The following is a 23914-nucleotide window of genomic DNA, read 5'->3' on the forward strand; positions in this document are numbered from 1 at the left end:
TTCCTCCCCCTCCCACTTCCTCCTCCCTCCCCCACTTCTTCCTCCCCCTCCCACTTCCTCCTCCCCCTCCCACTTCCTCCTCCCCCTCCCACTTCTTCCTCCCCTCCCACTTCTTCCTCCTCCTCCCACTTCCTCCTCCCCCTCCCACTTCTTCCTCCCCCTCCCACTTCTTCCTCCCCCTCCCACTTCTTCCTCCCTCCCCCACTTCTTCCTCTCCCTCCCACTTCTTCCTCCCCCTCCCACTTCTTCCTCCCCCTCCCACTTCTTCCTCCCCCTCCCACTTCTTCCTCCCCCTCCCACTTCTTCCTCCCCCTCCCACTTCTTCCTCCCCCTCCCACTTCCTCCTCCCCCTCCCACTTCCTCCTCCCCCTCCCACTTCCTCCTCCCCCTCCCACTTCTTCCTCCCCCTCCCACTTCTTCCTCCCCCTCCCACTTCTTCCTCCCCCTCCCACTTCTTCCTCCCCCTCCCACTTCTTCCTCCTCCTCCCACTTCTTCCTCCCCCTCCCACTTCTTCCTCCCCCTCCCACTTCTTCCTCCCTCCCCCACTTCTTCCTCCTCCTACTTCTTCCTCCCCCTCCCACTTCTTCCTCCTCCTCCCACTTCTTCCTCCCCCTCCCACTTCTTCCTCCCCCTCCCACTTCCTCCTCCCCCTCCCACTTCCTCCTCCCCCTCCCACTTCTTCCTCCCACTTCTTCCTCCCCCTCCCACTTCTTCCTCCCCCTCCCACTTCTTCCTCCTCCTCCCACTTCTTCCTCCCCCTCCCTCTTCTTCCTCCCCCTCCCTCTTCTTCCTCCCCCTCCCACTTCCTCCTCCCCCTCCCACTTCTTCCTCCCCCTCCCACTTCCTCCTCCCCCTCCCACTTCTTCCTCCCCCTCCCACTTCTTCCTCCCCCTCCCACTTCTTCCTCCCCCTCCCACTTCTTCCTCCTCCTCCCACTTCCTCCTCCCCCTCCCACTTCTTCCTCCTCCTCCCACTTCTTCCTCCTCCTACTTCTTCCTCCTCCTCCCACTTCTTCCTCCCCCTCCCACTTCTTCCTCCCCCTCCCACTTCTTCCTCCCCCTCCCACTTCTTCCTCCCCCTCCCACTTCTTCCTCCCCCTCCCACTTCTTCCTCCCCCTCCCACTTCCTCCTCCCCCTCCCACTTCCTCCTCCCCCTCCCACTTCTTCCTCCTCCTCCCACTTCCTCCTCCCCCTCCCACTTCTTCCTCCCTCTCCCACTTCTTCCTCCTCCTACTTCTTCCTCCCCCTCCCACTTCTTCCTCCCCCTCCCACTTCTTCCTCCCCCTCCCACTTCTTCCTCCCCCTCCCACTTCTTCCTCCCCCTCCCACTTCTTCCTCCCCCTCCCACTTCTTCCTCCTCCTCCCACTTCTTCCTCCCCCTCCCACTTCTTCCTCCCCCTCCCACTTCTTCCTCCCCCTCCCACTTCTTCCTCCCCCTCCCACTTCTTCCTCCCCCTCCCACTTCTTCCTCCTCCTCCCACTTCTTCCTCCCCCTCCCACTTCTTCCTCCTCCTCCCACTTCTTCCTCCTCCTACTTCTTCCTCCTCCTCCCACTTCTTCCTCCCCCTCCCACTTCTTCCTCCCTCTCCCACTTCTTCCTCCTCCTACTTCTTCCTCCCTCTCCCACTTCTTCCTCCTCCTCCCACTTCTTCCTCCTCCTACTTCTTCCTCCCCCTCCCACTTCTTCCTCCCCCTCCCACTTCTTCCTCCCCCTCCCACTTCTTCCTCCCCCTCCCTCTTCTTCCTCCCCCTCCCTCTTCTTCCTCCCCCTCCCTCTTCTTCCTCCCCCTCCCTCTTCTTCCTCCCCCTCCCTCTTCTTCCTCCTCCCTCTTTCTCCTCCTCTTTCCTCTTCCTCCTCCTCCCCTTCACTCTTCCTCCTCCTCCTCTTTCCTCTCCCTCCTCCTTCTCCTCCTCACTCTTCCTCCTCCCTGCTCTTCCTCCTCCCTCTTCCTCCTCCTTCCTCCTCCCTCTTCCTCCCTCTTCCCCCCTTCCTCCCTCCTCCTTCCCCTTCCTCCTCATTCTCCATCTTCCTCCTCTTCCTCTTCTTTCTTCTCCTCTTCCTCCTCTTTCTTCTCCTCTTCCTCCCTCTTTCTCCTCCTCTTCCTCCCTCTTTCTCCTCTTCCTCCATCCTCCTCCTCCTCTTCCTGTCTTTTTCTCCTCCTTTCCGCATGGCCTTCAAGGGTGTTCCTGTCATAGGGCAAATCTGTCATTCTGGGCACTTTGCTGCTGCCCTTCTGTGTGGTTGGGCAGAGCCATGAGACAGAAACACACAGCCTTTTATTGAACATGGCCTTTTATGCCAAGCTCACTTGTTCTCAGCATGTGGGTGAAATGCATTGAGTTTCAGCCCTTGGAAAAGATATCCTATGTGATTAGAAGAAGAATTTTCTGATTTATTTGAAAGCTTTCATCAGCTTCCATGGGACTCTTTGCTGCATGTTAGCTCATCCTGCCCCAACAGCTTTGTAGGCAGGTAGAGGTTATTCTTCCCACTTGATGCACGGACAAACTGGGGCCAAGAGATGCTCATAGTGACATTAGGCCCAGTACCAGGTCAGGCTCTGATGCCATCAGGAATTTAAGGACCGCAGTGGCTCACACCTGTAATCCCAGAACCTTGGGAGGCCAAGGCGGGCGGATCACCTGATGTCAGATGTTTGAGACCAGCCTGGCCAGCATGGTGAAACCCTGTCTCTACTAAAAGTATAAAAATTAGCCAGGCATGGTAGTGCATGCCTGTAATTCCAGCTACTCAAGAGGCTGAGGCAGGAGAATCACTTGAACCTGGGAGGTGGAGGTTGCAGTGAGCTGAGATTGCGCCACTGCACTCCAACCTGGGCGACAGAGCAGGACTCCATCTCAAAAAAAAAAAAAAAAAAAAAAAAAAAGAGGAATTTAGGGACCTGGCCTTCCACAGACAGCCAGTCATTGCCTTGAAACAAGACTGAATGAGGCAGGAAATCTACACGGCTCCTGTCTTTGAAAGTCAGTTGACTTTGGGAAGCCCTAAACATGAACTGATTCACACTGAGTGCCAGTCCAGGATTTCTTTTGATTGTAAAGATAGAGTCTCATTCTATTGCCCAGGCTGATGTGCAGTGGTGTGATCACAGCTCACTGCAGCCTCGAACTCCTGGGCTCAAGCGAGCCTCCTACTTCAGCCTCCTGAGTAGCTGGGACTGCAGGGGTGCACCACCACACCTGAGTAATTTTTTCAGGATTATTTTTCTTTTTTTGAAACAGGGTCTTTTTCTGTTGTCCAGGCTAGAGTGCAGTGACACGAGTGCACTTAGAGTGCATTGCAGCCTAAACCTCCCAGATTCAAGTGATCCCTCTTCCTCAGCCTCCCAAGCAGCTGGGACCACAGATGTAGACCACCACACCCAGCTATGTGTGTGTGTGTGTGTGTGTGTTTGTGTGTGTGTGTGGAGATAGGGTCTTGCTATGTTGCCAGGCTGGTCTCAATCTCCTGGACTCAAGTGATCCTCCCACCTTGGCCTCCCAAGTGCTGAGATTATAGGTGTGAGCCACTGTACCTGGCCTCAGGATAATTTTTTATCTCTGTTTTTAAAAATATTGTCCAGCTGTTAGATGAACCCCTAAAGCAAGGATCAGCTAACTTTTTTCTAAAAGGGGCCAGATAGAAAATATTTTTAGTCTCACGGGCCACAAAGTATCTTCCACAACTACACAACTCTGTCCTTGTAACATAAAAGCAGCCATAGACACGTAAAACAGTGACCATGCCTTTGTTCCAATAAAACTTTATTTACACAAACAGATGAAGGGCCAGATTCACACCAAGGACCAAAGATTGCCAGCCATTGATCCATGAGATCAACAGTGTCCAGCAGGAAAAGAACACAAGCCACATTTGTAATTTAAAATTTCTAGTAGTTACAATTTAAAAAGTAAGAAGTGTAGCTGGACGCAGTGCCTCACGCCTGTATTCCCATCACTTTGGGAGGCTGAGGCAGGCAAATCACTTGAGATCAGGAGTTCAAGACCAGCTTGAGCAATATGTTGAAACCCCGTCTCTACTAAAAATACAAAGATTAGCCAGACGTGTGGTACACATCTGTAATTGCAGCTACTCTGCACTCTAGCCTGGGTGACAAAGTGAGACTCTGTCTCAAAAAAAAAAAAAAAAAGAAATTAAGAAGTGGGTGAATTTAATTTTAATAATATATTTTATTTAGCCTGATATGTTCATAACACTAGCATTTCAAAATGTAATCAATATAAAAATTATTGGTTTTGGGAGGCCGAGGCGGGTGGATTGCCCGAGCTCAGGAGTTTGAGACTGGCCTGGGCAACATGGTAAAACCCCGTCTCTACTAAAATACAAAAAAATTAGCCAGGCGTGGTGGTGGGCACCTGTAATCCCAGCTACTCAGGAGGCTGAGGCAGGAGAATTGCTTGAACCTGGGAGGCAGAGGTTGCAGTGAGCCGAGATCACACCACTGCACTCCAGCCTAGGCAACACAGCGAGACTGTCCAAAAAAAATTTTTTTTTAATTATTGCCGGGCGCGGTGGCTCACACCTGTAATCCCAGCACTTTGGGAGGCCGAGGCGGGCAGATCATGAGGTCAGGAGCTCGAGACCATCCTGGCTAACACGGTGAAACCCCGTCTCTACTAAAAATACAAAAAATTAGCCAGGCATGGTGGCGGGCGCCTGTAGTCACAGCTACTCGGGAGGCTGAGGCAGGAGAATGGCGTGAACCCAGAAGGTGGAGCTTGCAGTGAGCCGAGATCGTGCCACTGCACTCCAGCCTGGGCTACAGAGCGAGACTCTGCCTCAGAAAAAAAAAAAAAAAAGTATTGGGGTATTTTACATTCCTTTTTCTTTCTAAGACTTAGAAGTGCTATATTTTACACTTACAACCCATCTCAGTTTGGAATCGTTGCATTTCAAGTGCTCAGTAGCACATGGACCGGTGGCTGCCTTATTGAACAGCTCCGCTCCAGTGGGGAAAACTTAAGACCAAAACTATTATCCTCCTTATAATGTTAGATTTAGTCTTCCCCACTGGAAGAGATAAATCATGGACCATTATACACTGATAAGTGCCATGAAGGGAAAGTAGGGGGTGCTCTAGGCAGGGACAGGGAAACATTAAAGGAATCTTCCAGCACTTGTCCCCACCCTTGCTCAGTCTCTCATTGGAGGCCAGTGCCTTTCCTCAGACCCCAGCCACCACATGCACTCAGCTCAGGCAACCGTAAAATGGAACATTGAGTCATTCTTCTGGCTGGTCTTTGATAATTCTCCTTCTAAGACCCATGAGATGAATTGCTTTTGTTTCTCATTGTTTTCTTGGGTGCCAAGTCACCAGCACCGCAGCCTCTCGCCCAGGGCAGCTATAGTTGGCTTGTAAGGCAGCGGCATCCTCATGGGCCCTGAACACCCGGCCCCACTGGCTGGGGTAATTTTTCTATCCAGGACAAAAGGAAGGCAGCATTTGAATTCAGAGTGGCAATTTGAATCCCCAGACCTGGTGTGAATCTTGGCCCTGCCATTTGCTAACCGGGTGACCTTGGGCAAGTGGCTTGACGTCCTTGAGCCTCCGTTTTCTAATCTGTATCATGGGGCAGGTGGCAGCAGCCATTCGGTGATTGATGTGTCTGTGGAGACAGACTCTCATGAATAGTAAAAGCTTCTGGCACACAGTAAACGTTCGGTGCCATTTGTTTTTATTAGCCCATCAGGGATGCCCCCCCGCCCCCGCCCCAAGATTCTGAATGAATTGCCCCCTCCTCAGGGCTCACAGTAGCCGCCAGTGTTTGCACCTCCTCCTGTGCATTTGTTTTGTTTGTAAAGATAGGGTCTCATTCTATTGCCCAGGCTGGTGTGCAGTGGTTACGCTTCCTACTGGCCATAGCTGTGTCTCCCACTCAATCGCATGTCCCCAGAAACTCACTCTTGTCCATCTAAGCAAGGACAAAAATCTACCCACAGGGCCAGGCGCAGTGGCTCATGCCTGTAATCCCAGCACTGTGGGAGGCCGAGGTGGGCGGATCACTTGAGGTGAGGAGTTCGAGACCAGCCTGGCCAACATGGTGAAACCTCATGTCTACTAAAAATACAAAAAAATTAGCCAGGTATAGTGGCAGGCGCCTGTAATCCCAGCTACTCGGTAGGCTGAGGCTGAGGAGAATTGCTGGAACCCAGAAGGCAGAGGTTACAGTGAGCCAAGATTGTGCCACTGCACTCCAGCCTGGGCAACAGAGAAAGACTCTGTCTCTAAATAAATAAATAAATAAAATTTAAATTTAAAAAAGACCTACCTACAGCTTGGTGATTTTCCCTTTGTCTAGCTTCTAGAACTTTTTTTCTGCCCTCCCCCAAGTGACTTCCCCTTCTCAGGGAGATAATTCCTGATGTTCTGTTACCAAACTGGGTCAGCCTCCCCCCAATTTACACACTCCCAAGGCCACCCTGTGCTTTTCTGCCAAGCGTTTAGCACTTGTAATTAATGAGTCATCTGGGGAAGCTGCCTTAATGCCAGTGTCCCCACCGGACTGTAAGTCCCATAAGGGTGGGACATGAGTCTGCCTTATTCATGGCTGGGTTCTCAGCCCACAGTGCTTGGCGCATAGCAGGTGCTCAGGAAACATTTGTTGAGGGAATGAGAGACTGTCATCCATGCTGGAAGGTGAGAGACCAGAGACTTTCTCAGACTAACAATGAGAGAAATTACAGAGATTTTGTAATGGATCTTTTTTTTTTTTTTTTAAGATAGGGTCTCACTCTATTGCCCAGGCTGAAGTGCAGTGGTGCAATCATAGCTCATGGCAGCCTCGAAATCCTGGCCTCAAACAATCCTCTTACCTCAGCCTCCTGAGTAGCTGGGACAACAGGCACGAGCCACCCTGCCTGGCTAATTTTTTTATCTTTTGTAGAAACAGGGTCTCACTATGTTGCTCAGGCTGGTTTCGAACTCCTGAGCTCAAACAATCCTCCCGCGTCAGCCTCCCAAAGCACTGGGATTAAAGGCATGAGTCACCACTCCCAGCCTAAAACTAACCTTTTTTAATCACTTTAATCACCAATACATTTCTACCTCTTTTAAAGAGGGTAATTCTGTTACCCTCCAACATTTGTTAAAGTTGTTTGATATCTTACGAGAGCTTTAACAATTTCTCTTTCATTTTTAGTGGCAAGAAATATTCTCTAGACGTGTCCCACTTTCCTCCTAAAACATGTATCATATTTGAACTTCCAGTCTACCCTTTACTAATAAGAAGAATAACAGGTGTCACCAACACACCGTGTGCCGGGCCCTGTGCTTAGCACTTAGGTGCGGCTCCATTTAATCCCAACAGGGGGGTAGGTCCTGTTATTTACCCCACATTTTACAGATGAAGAAACTGAGAATCAGAGAGGGGCAGTGCAAGGTCACACAGCCTGCACACAGTGGAGCTGGGCTTTCAACCCAGATTTTCTAACTCCAGAGCCCACACTTTTAACCTTCATTTCTCCTTCTTGCCCCTCCCCCATCCCATGTTTGCACAAGTAGAAAATGACTAAGGCCAGGTGCGGTGGTGGCCTGTAATCCCGGCACTTTGGGAGGCCGAGGCAGGGGGATCGCAGGAGGTCGAGACGAGCCTGGGCAACCTGTAGCAAGACCCCATCGCTTAAACAAACAAGAAAAAAAATACATGGCCAGCCATGGTGGCTCATGCCTGTAATCCCAGAACTTTGGGAGGCCAAGGTGGGCAGATAACCTGAGGTCAGGAGTTTGAGACCATCCTGGCCAACGTGGTCAAACCGTCTCTACCAAAAGTACAAAAAAATTAGCTGGGCATGGTGGCAGGCACCTGTAGTGGTAGCAGGCACCTGTAATCCCAGCTACTCAGGAGGCTGAGGCAGGAGAATTACTTGAACCCAGGAGGCGGAGGTTACAGTGAGCTGAGATCATTCTATGGCACTCCAGCCTGGGCGACAGAGCAAGACTCTCTCTCAAAAAAAAAAAAACAAAACAAAACAAAACAAAACAAAAAAACCTGCAGATGTTTTCTTGTGGAAAAAAAAAAAATGATGAAATTTGCTTGCAGACACAGATGCCATGGTTACACGTGACTCTTTCTCTTGTTGTCTCCAAAGGTGGTGGCCCTTAGTAAGAGAAGTCAGGAGGCGGAGGCTGCTTTTCTGAGTGTTTACAAGCAATTAATTGAAGCACCAGGTAAGAAATGCTTGGGCTCCGTAATTGAATAGTTAACGACAATAAATAGCCATTAGGACTGTGACACAGGGACTTTGAGGTGGGATGTGGGGACATGCCTGGGCTCCTGGGTGAGGCCAGGCACTCTGTATAGGGCAGGGGGAGCTGTGGCCAGTCTGGTGTGACATGTCCCCACAGGGCTCCCCCCATCTTCCTTCATCATGTTGTCACATCAGCCAGGAGCCTGCTTTAGGGGGACTCCTGATGAGATATCCCACCTGGACCTACTTGGGGAGCTGAAATCTTACCCACTAGAGCCCCCATCCCATTAGCACAGAAGACTGAGGGCACCCAGTGCTCTCTGCCTGCAGGTGACAATAGAGGCAAGACCTCCAGTACCCCCAGAATGGCACAGCCAACCCCAAAAATCTGCTGTTGAGTAAAAGCCAGCCCCAGAAGAGCACATCCTGTAGGATTCCACCTACAGAAAATCTAAAAACAGACAATTAATGTTACTCAGTGGTCAAAAGGGGGAAGCAATCCATATGGCCATCAACGGATGGATGCATAAACAAAATGTGGCCTAGACTTACAAGGGAGTATTACTCCCTTTCCATGAAAAGGCATGGAGGGCCGGGTACAGGGGATCACGCCTGTAATCTCAGCACTTTAGGAGGCCGAGGTGGGCCGATCACCTGAGGTCAGGAGTTCGAGACCAGTCTGGCCAACCCAGCGGTTTTAGTAGAAATCCCATCTCTACTAAAAATACAAAAATTAGCCAGGTGTGGTGGTGGGCACCTGTAATCGCAGCTGCTCGGGAGGCTGAGACAGGAGAATCGCTTGAACCCAGAAGGTGGAGATTGCAGTGAGCTGAGATCATGCCTGCACTCCAGCCTGGATGACAGAGCAAGACTGTCCTCTGTCTCAAATAAAAAAGGAATGGAGTTGTGATATGTGCTTCAGTGAAGATGAACCTCGAAAACACAGTGCTGAGTGAAGGAAGCCAGAAACCAAGGCCACGTAGTGTAGGATTCCATTTACATGAAACATCCAGAACAGGCAAGCCATAGATAGAGTCGATTGTTGGTTGCCCGGGGCTGGGGAGGGAGATTGGAGAGTGACTGCTTAATCGGTATGAGTTTCTTTTTGGGGGATAAAAATATTCTGGAACTAAGTGAACAAGTGGTTGTAGAACATCAAGAATGTACTAAATGTCATTGAATTGTTCACGTTAAAATGATAGATTTTCTGTTGTATGAATTTCACCTTAATTGAAAAAAAAAGTCAACCTGTACTATTGGAAATCAAGATAGTGGTTTCAAACACTTGAAGGGGGCCAAGAGTTCCTGGGAGGGGCCTCTGGGTGCTGGGACTGTGGTTTCTCGGTCCTGGTTTGGGTTACAGTTTGAGAACATTTGGTTGTACACAAAGGATCTATACATATGCCAGACATCCATAAAAGCTTCCCCTATTTTATTTTATTTTATTTTATTTTTGAGACAGGGTCTTGCTCTGTTGCCCAGGCTGGAGTGCAGTAGTGCGATCTCAGCTCACTGCAACCTCCGCCTCCCGGGTTCAAGCAATTCTCCTGCCTCAGCCTCCCGAGTAGCTGGGATTACAGGCATGCACCACCATTCCCGGCTAACTTTTTGTATTTTTAGTAGAGACAGGGTTGCCCTATGTTGGCCAGCCTGGTCTCAAACTCCTGGCCTCAAGTGATCCGCCCACCTCAGCCTCCCAAAGTGCTAGGATTACAGATGTGAGCCACCAAACCCGGCCAAAACTTTCCCTTATTTTAAATGGCCCATCCCCTGCTACCTTCTCATTTACTGACCCAGAAACAGCAGCCCAAAGAGTTGAAATGATCTGCTTACCAATGGCAGAGCCCGGAGGAGGCCTTGCTGTGCTAACTCTCCCCACCCAGACCTCTCCCAGTCCTTTCCCCATCCTTCCACACAGTGGCAGGAATCAGCACTGCGGGAGGTGTTTGAGGCTGGGGGCCTGTGAAGAGGAAAATGACATCCCACCCTCAGCTGTCCGACTGCAAAACCCAAGCCACAGAGAACACAGAGTCATTTAGAGTAGATGTCAAGGTCATTTCTGGGATCTTTGTATTTGGGGTGGGAAAGTCCACTGTTCCTCTGTCTGGGGCAACTGTAGTGGGTTGGATAGTGTGGCCTCCAAAATTTATGTCTACGTGGAACTTCAAAATGTGACCTTATTTGAAAATAAGTCTTTGCAGATGTAATTAGCTAAGGATCTCAAGATGAGATCATCCTGGCTTTAGGGTGAGCCCTAAATCCAGTGACTGGTGTTGTAAGAAGTATGGGGCCAGGCACAGTGGCTCAAAGCCTGTAATCCCAGCACTTTGGGAGACAGAGGCAGGAGGATCACTTGAGGTCAGAAGTTCAAGACAACCCTGGTCAACATGGGGAAACCCCATGTCTACTAAAAATACAAAAATTAGCCAGGTGTGGTAGCCTGTATTCTCAGCTACTCGAGAGGCTGAGGCAGGAGAATCGCTTGAACCCAGGAGGCGGAGGTTGCAATGAGCCGAGATCACAACACTGCACTCCAGCCTGGGTGACAGAGCAAGACCCTGTCTCAACAACAACAACAACAAAAAAAAGAGACTAGGGTACAGAGATAGCCACTGAGGAAAGCCGTGTAAAAACAGAGGCAGGGTGGAAATGATGTAGCTACAAGGCAAGGAGCACCAAAGATTGCCAGCAACCACGAGAAACTGGGAGAGACAAGAAGGATCCTCCCCTAGAGTCTTCAGAAGGAGTACAGCCCTGCCAGTGTCTTGATGTTGGACTTATGGTCCCCAGAACTACAAGACAATAAGTGTCTGTTGTTTTCAGCCCCCAGTTGGTGGTGCTTTTCTACTGCAGCCCTGGGACATTAATCCAGCAATGCTGACAAAGCTTGCCCTCCGACAGCGTGTGGCCTGGATGAAGAGGGAGGTCTTCTGGCCTGTTGCTACTCAAAGTGTGGTCTGTGGACCAGAAACATCAGCCTCACCTGCAAGCTGGTTAGAAATACAGTCTCAGCCGCAGGTGGCGGCTCATTCCTGTAATGCCAGCACTTTGGGAGGCCCAGGTGGGAGGATCACTTGAAGCCAGGAGTTTGAGACCAGCCTAGGCAACATGGAGAAACCCTGTCTCTACAAAAAAAATACAAAAATTATCTGGGCATGGTCGTGGGCGCCTGTGGTCCTAGCTACTTGGGAAGCTGTGGTGGGAGAATTGCTTGAACCCAGGAGGTGGAGGTTGCAGTGAGCTAAGATTGTGCCACTGCATTCCAGCCTGGGTGACAGAGCAAGACCCTGTCAAAAAAAAAAAAAAAGAAAGAAAGAAAGGGAGGGAGGGAGGAAGGAAGGACTACAGAGTCTCAGGCCCCATCCCCGGCCCACAGAATCAGCTTCTGCATTTTATCAAGCTCCCCTGTGATCTTGGAGCATGGGAAAGTTTGAGCGCACAGGCCTGATATAGAAGTTGCCTTTGTTCTGTGCTCTGCGTTTCACACGCCCCATGGGAGCAGGTCCAAGCAACTCGCTTCTCTGTGGCACAGAGAGGTTGAGCCCGATGCCCAAGGTCTCACAGGCAGGGAGAGATGTGACTCGGGTCTCATCATGTATAACAAATATTTCCAGACTCTGCTCCGTGTGACAAGCTGGCTGCACGTGGAAGGCTGAGTTAGTTTCCTACGGCTGTTGTAATAAATTACCATGGATGCCTTAAAACAACAGAGATTCATTCCGTCCCTGTTCTGAAGGCCACAGGCCCAAGATCAAGGTGTCAACAGGGCTATACTTTCTCTGAAGGCTCAGGGGAGGATCCTTCCTGGCTTCTTCCAGCTTCTGGTGGCTCCAGGTGTCCCTTGGCTTATGGCTATATCACTCCAATGTCTCCTCTGTATCTTTGTCTCAATCTCCCTCTCCTTTCTCTCTCTCTCTCCTTTTTAAAAAATATATATGAGGTCTTGCTTAACAAAGCCCAGGCTGGAGTGCAGTAGTGTGATCATAGCTCACTGCAACCTCAGACTTCTGGGCTCAAACAATCTTCCTGCCTCAGCCTCCCAAGCCCAGCTAATTTTTTAAATTTATTTTTTGTAGTCCCAAAGTCTCACTATGTTACCCAGACTGGTCTCAAACTCCTGGCCTCAAGTGATCCTCCCACCTCTGCCTCCTGAATAGCTGGGATTACAGGTGTAAGCCACTGTGCCCAACCTCCTTTCTCTTATAATGACACTTGTCATTAGATTCTGGGGCCACCTGGATAATCCAGGTTGATTTCATCTCAAGATCCTTAATTATATCGGCAAAGACACTTTGGTTTTTGTTTTTTTGTTTGTTTGTTTTTTTGTTTTCGTTTTTTTAAGAGACAGGGTCTTGCTCTGTTTCCCAGGTTGGAGTACAGTGGTGCAATCTTGGCTCACTGCAGCCTTGACCTCCTGAGCTCAAGTGATTCTCCCCCCTCAGCCTCCCGAATGGCTGGGTCTGCAGGTGCAGCCACCATGCCCAGCTCAAAGACACTTTGAATAAAGTCACATTCACAGGTTCCAGGCGTTAGGACACAGAGGTATCCTTTTGGGGCGGACTTTCAGCCAGTACACATGTGCCTGCTGCCTGGTCCCATGCTCCACCCCATCCCGCGCTCACAGGAACAGTCCAGCCACGTGGGTTTTCCCAGTGATGAGAGTGGAAGGAATGGCAAGAGCTGATGGCACAGCTGCAGGCTGTGGTCCCTGCGAGGACATGGCGCTATGGCACGAGGCCGAGACAGCCCATGTGTCTGCAGCTGGGGTCATTATCACCCTGACTGCTGGCCATAACGTACTTATGGCCAAGAGGCCCAGTGGCACCATTCCTTGCCGCCTTTTTGCTTATAATGTCTCTGCTCTCATCAGTGATATCTAGAAAAAGACACCCTCTTATTTCCCACCCTTTTCGATCCTTTGGGTCCCACTGTGTCAGCGACAAATGACACTGGAGGATGACCCTGTACAGACCCCAGAGATGCCTCCCAGGGGTCCCCAGGCAGCGCTCTCCCACGGCACCCCGTAGTACCTCAGTTGTAACACGAGGGGGCAGCGCTGAGATATGCGTGTGCTTTCAGGCTCAAAGACCCAGATTCAAATCCTGTTTGTGTCACTTACTGCGTGACTGCAGAGGAATTAATTCACCTTCCTGAGCTGCAGTCTCCTCTTCTATAAGTTGAGAATAATATTAGAACCTGCCTCGTGCTGTTATTTGGAGGCATCAAGGTTCACAGTATACAGCAGGTGCTTACTAAGTGTTAACTATTCTCCTTATCATATATGTGTCCAGCTTTCCTAGGAGATGTGAAATGCACCAGGCCTCGGACTAAATCATACTAAATTCATATACCCAGAACCTGGTACACAGTAGGCACCTAATAATTGTTGAATATTAGAAATAAGACTCAGCAGCAAAAACGGGAGGAAAGGTTATTGGAGCAAAAAGATACTTCATCAGTGAGACCCCCCTTCCATGCACATCTTGTGTTGTTTACTCAGATAGCATTTATTGAGTGCCTACTGTGTGCCCGGCACTTGCTGGACACTGGGAACACAGCTGTGACCCTACAAACACAGACATGGGCCCAGCCCTCAGAAGCTTACCTTTGAGTGGCAGAAGTGACCAGATCATCGGTCACATAGCCTGTCATCACAGTCACAGGGGGACACCAGCATGTCTAGTGCTTGGGGGTACAGACAGGCAGGAAGACAAAGGGAAACAGAAGGGTCTTACGGCCCCCCACTTGGAAACGAGCCCTCATTTTGGGGGGTGTTCTTATGGGACCCTCATCTTTCTGGAGAGAAGACTGTTAAAACAGTCACAGGCCAGGGGCCACTCAAGGTCCCAAGATTGCTATGGAACCTTCTGGAAGGTCCATATATCCTCTCTCCTCTTTCCCCAAAGCCCGGGAGCAGGAAGGTCATTCCAAGCCCGGTGCTGACTCCAGGAGTCTGATTTCCCAACTCTCCTCCCCAGAAATGCAGGGGCGGGAGAGCTGTCCCCAGCTGTCACCGACTTAGAGAACGAGGAGCCTTAACTGATGGAGACGTACCATGCGAACAGCCCCTTTAGGGCCTCTAATTCATTTTCGAGACATTTAAGCATAACAAAATGTTTTAATGATTTCTTAGGGGAATTAGGAAGACATATTTTTGTTCTCATTAAATTTTATCCTCAGACACAAGAACCAAATGTCAAATGTGTGTTGGGCGCTTCCAGCTTCCCCGCTCACTGCTGGCCCCCCAGCTCCAACCCCCTCCATAAAAATAACACTCCTGGAAAATTCGCTGGGACGCGCACACTCCTGTTTTTATATTTCTTGACAGGCAAATTATTTGTCGAAATACTCCTCCCCGCCACCCAAAGCCACACAAGTCCTGATTCAACATTTTTGTTTTGAGTGACTGCTGCCAACACAGATCTTTGGCAGAGAATACGACAGAGCCTGATGGCTCAGCAAGTATTTTGATAAGTGTGCAGCCTGGATGTCTGTAATTACGAAAGAAAACCGTAAATCTTTTGGATATTGTTCACACAGATGTGGCGTGAAGTGAGGAAAAAAAAGCAGTAAAACGTGTTAAAAGCATAATTAATGTCATTGTTGTGGGTGATGATGTGATTTAAACCTCTCTGACTTCTGTATTGGTGATGGCTGATTCCTTTATCGCACTCGTACAGTCACTAGGTACGGACCCAAGCTTCAGAAGGCTAACTTGTTAACTGAGTGATTAGTTAAAAGGAAAAAAAAAAAAAAAAAAAACAAGGAACGAGGAAATGAGAGGGCAGGCAGATGAACATTGCTGAGGAGATAAGAGACAGGTGAGTGCCCCAAAATGTTGTTTTCTACTGTGCTTTGGTTTTTACAAATCTGATGCAGATTTGCAATTCCTGGCAGACATTTCTCACCTTGCTCCTCTCTTGTGGGGGAGGCTGATCAGGAAGGTGCTCAGTGCCCAGGCTATAGAGGTTGACACACCTGGGTGGAACTCTGTTTGGTGTTTTGTGCTGTGTGACCTTGGCCAGGGGCTTTAACCTCTCTGAGCTCTGGTTTCTGTGTCTTTAGAAGAGGGATAGTAATAGAACCTACTCAGGGGTGGACGTGAGGATTCGCTACGCTGTACATGAAAGCATTCCGCAGGGCTGAGTAATCAGCAGCCCATTGACATCAGGGTATAACAGTTACAGGAGTGACAAGCATCTGCTATTGATTCTACGAGGTTCAGTCTGTGTCAGGGACATTGGATAAGCAGTGGTGCAGGCAACAGGGTTCCTGAGCCTATAGAATAGGAAAATGCTCTACAACGTTTAAAATTTTTAAATTTGTCTCCTCGATTATAAAAGTAGCATATGCATGCTGTCAACTTCAGAAAATAGAGAGAAACAGAAAGAGGGAAAACGACAGCTAGAAAAGCATTTTGTTGTTTTTCTTTTCCGTGATTGTTCCCTGTGTACTTTTTCAAAACAGTTGCTGATTCTACATGTACCGTTTTGAATTGTTTCCTTTATCTGACATGAAGCACTCATATTTCCCTGTGTGATTACAGATCCCAAGTAACTTTGATTCATTGTACAAGCCTAACAATCCCTTGTATAGCTGTATTGTAATTTACCTAACCCCTCTCCAACTCTGGACAGTTAGGGTGCTTGGGAACGCATCCCCTATTGGTACTGTGCTGTACCAAGAAGAAAATTTGGGAAGGAAAAGTACATTGTAGCCTTGTATTGACCACAAACCCCAGGATCAGTGACCAGAATAAGAATGTTTTTCTCCTTGCTGATTTTATATTGCAGTCCTTTACTTACTAGTTCACTAAATATCTTTTCATATGTTATAAAGCATTCATATTTATACTTTTAGAAATCTCTGGTTTATGTCTCCTTAGCCCAGAGAGTGGATTTTTTCTACCAGAGAGTAGATTATTTTCTTATTGATTTGTAGACACTCTTTGTATATGGGGGATATTAACCTTTGTCCAGGTATACATGTTTCATATATTCTCCCCTGGTTTGCCTTTTGTTTCTCAACTTAGTGTGTAATGTCTCTTGTCTATTGTATGTAGCAGGTATTCAAAAAAATATTTGCAGAAAGCAAGAAATCTTAGCAAATCTTTGCTTTGTAGCTTCTGAATATCAGGTCCTGTTTTTAAAAATCTTTCTCGCCTCAAGGGTATAAGGAGTTTTTTTAGTACTTTTGTGATCTTAATTTTTAAACATTTACATTTGAACCAGCTGAAATATAATAGATATTGATAGAAGTAGCAGGGGAGGTGAAGCATGTAGCTTTGTTTTTGTCCCAAACAACTCGTTTCAGTGCCATCTAGTGGATAAGCCACCTGCACAGCTACAGGAAATAGAGATTTTCTATGATTAGAAAGTGTTGTCTGTGCTAACCTTCCCTCCTTCCCTCCTCCTCTCCCTCCTCCATGCCCACGCTTCTGCTCAGTTAGTCCCATAATGGTCAGTGGAACACTGAAGGTTAGCATAAAACAGTATTTCACCCGTTAAAAAAGGAAAAACTTAACAATGTCAATTTTCCTGAAGATGACAGTTAATTTTATTATTATTATTATTATTTTCAGAGATGTAGTCTCACTCTGTCACCCAGGCTGGAGTGCAGTGGTGCAATCTCAGCTCACTGCAACCTCCGCCTCTAGGGTTCAAGCAATTCTCATGCCTCAGCCTCCCGAGTAGCTGGGATTACAGGCACATGCCACTACACCCAGCTAATTTTGTATTTTTAGTAGAGACAAGGTTTCACCATGTTGGTCAGGCTGGTCTCGAACTCCCGACTTTAGGTGATCCACCTGTCTCGGCCTCCCAAAGTGTTGGGATTACAGATGTGAGCCACCACACCCAGGTGACAGTTAACTTTAGAAGGCAGTGTCGCACCATTTCCTGCCACACCTCTGCCCATGCCATTTCCTCTGCCAAGAGCACCCTTTCCCCATGACCCCCTGGCTAAACTTTGCTCCTCCCAGCAGCTCAGGGTTGGAGAGCAGACTGAGTGAAAGCATCCAGCCAGGTGCTGCTGCCTGGGAGGTGTTCAGTAAAGGCCAGTCCCTTTCAGAACGGAGGACAGGCATTCGAGCCGTGGCGTCTCATTAGCTTATGCTCTGAGTGCTTGCTATGTGCCTAGCCCTGTGGGAACTCAAGCTCAAGTCCAGGCCTGCCCTTGGAGACTCTCGGGTTCAGCAAGGACAACATGACCCAAAGACAGACAACCAGAATACACAACAGAAAGCAGGCTTCAAGGAAGGATGGCTGGCAGAGGCCTCAGAGAGGGAGGCCTTTGGACCTGGTTTTAAAGGTTGAAGTGCCACCATGTGGAGGTCATTTCTGGGGTACTTTCTGTGTGTCAGGCAGTACCCTTACAGATCGGCCCTTACAGATACAAATTCACTGATTCCACACACACCCGTACCCTGGGAGGTAGGTTCCATTATCCTTCCTCACTGGGAAGCTGAAGAAGTACAGGCTCAGAGAATTCAAGCCACTTGCCCAAGGTCACACAGCAGAGAAGTGATGGAGCCTGAATCTAGACCCGCCCCGACCCAGCTCCTACCCACTACCCCAGTTGCAAGAGGAATTTAAAAATCCAAGGAGCTTGGACAAAACCACTGGAGATTTGAGCTCTATAAAGAGTGAAAAACAGTTAAAGGGTCTTTGCTGCCAGTAGATTGAAAAGTCCCAGGCTGGAAGGATGAAGCCTTTACTGAAATGCAGATGTGTTGCTCGAGGAAGAACAAGTGGAACTTTCATTCTGGGGAGAGTCACACAGCTCCCAACCTGGCAGGTGGAGGAAGAAGGAGCAAGACTCCAGGTTGAAGAACCTCCCTGCAGAGCCAGGCCAATCCTGTGCTGCCATTTTGCTTCCCACATCACACTTGACTTCTCCGAGCCTCAGTTTCCCCAATGTAAAATGTGGATAATGACCTCCCCTCATTATAAGGGCCATTGGATGGGTTCAGTGAGCAACAGAGAACACTAAACATGGTGCCCAGCAGTCATTGCCCCATGCAATTCATTCAGTAAATATTGAGTGCCTACTGTTTGCCAGGCACTCTGTCAGCAACAGGGGCACAATGTTGAGCAAAACAGACACCACCCCTGCCCTCCTGGAACTTTCTGTACAGCTCAGTATATAAGAACTTGATTTTTTGTTGTTGTTGTTTTTGGGGGTTTTTTTGTTGGGTGTTTTTTGTTTTTTGTATTTTTAGTAGAGACGGGATTTCACCATAGGCCAGGCTGGCCTTGAACTGCTGACCTCAGATGATCTACCCGCCTCAGCCTCCCAAAGTGCTGAGATTACAGGCATGAGCTACCGCGCCTGGCCAAGAACTTTACTTTTATTGTAAGACATGTGGGTTTGAGTCCTGGCTGTGCTATTCCCTGGCTGGGTGGCCTTGAGTAACTGGCTCAACCAACCTCTCTGAGCAGCTGTTTCCTCCTTTGGAAAGCAGACTTACCTCCCAGTGCCACTGGGAGGGCTGAGTAAGGTGAGGAGTGTAAAGTCCTTAGCTGGGTGTCTGGCACATAGTAAATGCTCAGTAAACAGTGGCTGCTGCTGTTGGTGCTGGTGGTGGTGGTATTATTATTACCATCAGCACCCAGTGCCAAGAAAGAAGACCCTCATTCCCAGTCCTCTGTCCCTGTCCAAGCCAGGAGGAACCCCCTGCCAGCCCTACTGCCAACTGCCCCAAGAAAGGAGTGGGTAGACACATGGCTCACAGCTGCATATAAAGGCTTGGCACCCCATCTGCCATTGAAAAGTTTAGATTAAAGGATCAAAGTTAGTCTCGCTGCCACCATCAATAGCCTGAGCCTCCCACCCCCGCAGGCGCCCGGAGCCTGGGCCCAGATGGGAGAAGGCTTCTGTCTCGAAGATATTTTGGAGGGGTGCACGCATACTTCTGCATAAATGTGTTTCTAAACAGCCTCTCGGACAGCCTTTCCGGCTCCGTGTTTCCTAAAAAAGCTCCAAATGCCACTTTCCTTCAGATGGACATAGTGGGAGGATAGAGACAGCTTTTCCTAGATTCCCCAACCCCCTCCATGATTTAAAAAAAAAAAAAAACCACCAATAGCATCAGCTAGTGGTGAAAGATGGAATAGGCGAAGTTGTACCCACCTCCCTGACAGTGCCTTTAGAAAGCCTGGTGTGGTCTTCAGATATTATCAGTCCTTTGACTGTGTTCTCTATGGGTTTGGATCCCATGTAACCAAATGAATTAGCCATTTTACTAAGTAGTTTGTGCCCCAGAGCAGGTTGATGTGTGTCGGACAAAGGCGGGTACATTTCCCCACGGTGTCCCCCATCCCTGCACGCCCATCAGGACCTGCCATCTCTGAGGGCTCATAGTGGGTCCAAGTCTGCCACTCATCAGCTCATCAGAAGGGTCTGTTGTATTTAAACACTTTAGATTTGGGGTCTGTACATCCAGGTTGGATCTGAGGCTGTTTGATCATCGTGGCCACCGCCCTGGTCTGTCTATTGACCATCTGTGTATTGTGGGAGTGAGTAGGTAAATGAAGTCCCGCTCACACCCCTGCGTGGTGCTGGCAGCTCTGGGCAGCCGCATGTGTCGGCTGGAAGGCTTCCGGGAGAAGTGCTGAGCCCAACAGAAACCTGCATCGCTGGCTCCAGGCAAGGAGTTGCACGGATGCCCTGTCACTTCTCCTGACACTAGGATACCAGGCTTGCCAGATGCTGGAGTGGGGGCATGATTTTAGAGGTCGGGGGCTTGGCAGCACCTAGTATTTCCCCAAGTGCGGAGTCCACATGATATTGGAGACAGCCTGGGTGTACCCGGACCCAAGACTGAAACTTTGAACACATTGCAGGATGTGCGGGTGCCACCTTTCTGCTCCCCTCTGAGTAAAGTCTCAGCCAGGTACTGGAGCATCTTCAACACCTCCACGCCACCAGCTCTCCCCTTTGAACCTCAGGAGAGGCGGCCCAGGCTCAAGGTCTTGGGCAGGCCACAGGGTCTAATGAAAATTCAGATTCAGTAACATCCATTTTCTGTTTTGTTTTGTTTTTTTCCTTGCCTTTATTTTTATGGTTGAAGCACCTTCTACTTATGATACAAGATCCCGATTTTCTATTTATGAAAGTGAGATAAAACATTACTTTAAAATATATATATATTTTTAAAAAGTGAGTCAGCCCGGGCACACTAGCTCATGCCTGTAATCAAAGCACTTTGGAAGGCTGAGGAGGGAGGATTGCTTGAGTCCAGGAGTTTGAGACCAGCCTGGGCAACACAGCAAGACTCTGTCTCTACAAAAAAATTTTAAAATAGCTGGGCATGGTGATGTGTGCCTGTAGTCCTAGCTACTTGGGGAGGCTGAGGTGGGAGGATCACATGAGCCCAAGGGGTCGAGGCTGCAGTGAGCTGCCAGGATCGCACCACTGTACTCCAGCCTGGATGGCAGTGTGAAATGCTGTCTCAAAATAAAAATAAATAAAAAGTGAGTCACATAGGGCAGATGTCAAGTTAATCATCTTTCGGGGGCATATGGACACAGCAGAAGTTATAAAGGGAATACACCAGAGTCTGGCATTTGGGTCGCATTGGCTTGGTGGAAAGGCCTGGGTTCAAATCCACCTCTGACTTTTTCTTGCCTAGTGACCTTGAGCAAGTGGGTTCCCTCGGCTAGGCCTCAGTGTTCTCATCTGGAAAAGGGGGGTGATAGTGATAGCTCACGTAGTTGTTTCCTTTTTGTTTGTTTGTTTGTTTTGTTTTGTTTTGTTTTGAGACGGAGTCTCACTCTATTGCCCAGGCCGGAGTGCAGTGGCACCATCTCGGCTCACTGCAGCCTCCTGGGTTCAGGCGATTCTTCTGCCTCAGCCTCCCGAGTAGCTGGGACTACAGGCGTGAGCCACCATGCCCGGCTAATTTTTGTATTTTTAGTAGAGACGGGGTGTCACCATATTGGCTAGGCTAGTCTCGAACTCCTAGACCTCGTGATCCGCCCGCCTTGGCCTCCCAAAGTGCTGGGATTACAGGCGTGAGCCACCGCACCCGGCCAATTGTTTCCATAATTTAAGTGAGATATAGAGATAGGCAAAGTGCTGGCACTTGTTGGAGGTGCGGTCAAGAAATTCCAGTTCCTCTGAGCTCTTGGCTCAGGATATCAGGTGGGGGTCTCATCTGCCCCCTGCCCTACCCAACCTTGTGGATGTGGGGGCCCCATCTGCCCCAGGATGAATGGTTGCTGGAGTTTGAGGGATGAAGCCCAGAAACTCACATTTGGAGGGCCGCAGCCCACTCTGAACCCAGCTGCCACCCTCGGCCATAGCAACCCGCCCTCCCAGCCTGCACAGGGAGGGGAAAGGAGATTGGCACTGGGCGTCCCCTGGGCCAGCCCCACATCCCCATCTGTGAAATGGGTTGGTCGTTATGAAGATGGAGCAAAGTTGTATTTCTGGGACGGTAACCCCAGGGGACGTTAGTAGGACGGTCAGCTGCCATTTCCTTATCTGATGCAAGCCGTTTCTCCTGGTATTTCCTGTGTCTAGAATACTCCCCCGCGACCCCCCTGCTAGCTGCCTCATTAGGGCTCCGCAGAGACACCACTCCCCTGACCAGGCTGCCCATTTAGTGCCACCCAGCCCACCCTCTCCCCCAGCCCTGCTTCATTTTGCTTCTGAGCCCATCTCACTCCAGTTGCCTCACCCATCCTTTGTCCATCATTCCCTCTAGAGTGTCAGCCCCAGGAGGGCAGGAATTTTCTATCATTTCCTGCTGGACCTCCACGGCCCAGAGCTTTCCCTGACACACAGCAGGCACTCGGGAAATATTTGGCAACTGAAGAAATGCTGTCAACACGTAGTGGACTGGTGGATAAATGACGACTGCATTAGGGACTCTTAGTCACCTGTCACGGCTGTAACAAATACCATGAGCTTAGAGGCTTAAAACAACACACATTTATGATCTCACCGTTCTGCAGAACAGAAGTCCAAGATGGGTCTCACTGGGCAACAATCAAAGCATTCACAGGGCTGTGTTGTTTCTGAAGGCAGGAGGCTGCAGGGGAGAAGTCATTTCCTTGTCTTTTCCACCTTCTCGGGCTGGGGCTGCCTATGTTCCTTGGCTCATGGCCTCTTCTTCCATCTTCAAAGCCAGCCAGGCAGCCTCTTCAGTCAATCTCTGACTGTGATCCCCTTCCATCTGCAACTTTCAGTCCCTGTTCCATGTAACATAACACTCACGGGCAGGGTGTGTTGGCTCACACCTGTAATCCCAGCACTTTGGGAGGCTGAGGTGGGAGGATCACCTGAGCCCAGGAGTTTGAGACCAGCCTGGGCAACATAGTAAGACCCCATCTCTACAAAAATTAAAAAATTATCTGGACGTGATGGCATGTGCCTGTGGCCCCCAGCTACTCCAGAGGCTGAGACAGAAGGATTGATCGCTTGAGCCCAGGAAGTCGAGGCTGCAGTGAGCCATGATTGTGCCACTGCACTCTGGCCTGGGCAACAGAGCAAGACCCTGTCTCTAAAAAGAACAACAAAAAACACTCACAGGTTCTGAGGGTCAAGATGTCTTTGAGGAGCCATTATTCTGCCTGCCACAGAGATGCCCCCATGGAAAACTCTCAAACTCTGTGGCGCCCTGCCCTCTCACCCAGAGCTCTAATAATTTCATCATTTATCACACATTTCAAACAACCCACGTTAATTGAGCACCTACTATGTGAAGAGCCCGAGCAGGACCCAGGGAAGGAAGGGAAGACTCGGGAATGAAAAACAAGATTCCCTTGGTGTTCATGGCTGTCAGGTTCTCTGAGAAACGTTTTCCAAACATTTTAAAGATTTTTTGTCATTTCTCTCTCTTTCAATTTGTGTTTGTAAGAGCAGCCAGTGACATTTAGCTGATGCATCGAATAATACCATTGGACAAAGTAAACGGGAGGCCCTCGGGTTTGCCAAGCTGCCCGGCAGAGCATTCTCCTCCATAGAAGTTGGCAGAATCCTGTAATTGTCTGGATATTAGTAATTTTTTCCTCCATACCCCAGCTCCCAGCAAGGTAGCTCAGGGCTCCATGAATTCCTGCCAGATAAGGAAGGTGGGAAGAAATGAGTTCCCTGTACAATGTAAAATCTGGGAACACAGCACTGTGCGCTGGGGGAGGAAACAAGGAGTGGAAAATACCCAGGGAAGTAAATGATCATCGTAGCTGTGTACTTTCTAGAGCAGCCAACTGAACCCAAAGCCCAGTTCCTCAGGAGTCAGAGAGAAAGAGGAGGCAGGAGGACCAGTGCCTAGGACCTGTCAGGTCCCCTTATGGCATGGGCTTGTCTCCCTGAACGGCAAATGAAATGGGTATAGCAGGAGAGAAGTAGGTTAGACTTGAGTGAGGACTTCCTTCCTATGAGACTTGGAGCCTTGGCAGTTCCTCGGTCCTGCCTGTCTCACAGTTTGTATTGAGTCCATTGCCACATGTTATGGTTTGAATTGTGTCCTCCAGAAAGATATGTGGAAGTCCTAACCACCACTACCTCTAAATGTGGCCTCATTTGGAAAAAGCATCTTTGCAGGATATAATCAAGATAAGATTAGGTCATTAGAGTGGCCTCTAATCCAGTATGACTGATGTCCTCAGAAGAAGAGGAGAGGCCAGGTGTGGTGGCTCACGCCTAAAATCCCAGCACTTTGGGAGGCCAAGATGGAAGGATTGCTGGAACCCAGGAGT

At 49.3% G+C, this 23914-nt stretch overlaps 1 protein-coding gene across 8 annotated transcripts in view; it reads left to right on the forward strand.

The window, feature by feature from the left end:
• Positions 1-23914, forward strand: part of CUX2 (cut like homeobox 2) — a 319403-nt gene that overhangs the window by 224855 nt on the left and 70634 nt on the right. For all 8 annotated transcript variants that reach the window (XM_016924219.4, XM_054663544.1, XM_016924221.3 and 5 more), the window contains one exon: positions 8112-8190. In XM_016924219.4, coding sequence (XP_016779708.2) covers positions 8112-8190 — 79 coding nt within the window. The remainder of the gene's footprint in view (positions 1-8111; positions 8191-23914) is intronic.

Source organism: Pan troglodytes, chromosome 10, assembly GCF_028858775.2.
Source record: "Pan troglodytes isolate AG18354 chromosome 10, NHGRI_mPanTro3-v2.0_pri, whole genome shotgun sequence".
NCBI classification, from domain to species: Eukaryota; Metazoa; Chordata; class Mammalia; order Primates; family Hominidae; genus Pan; species Pan troglodytes.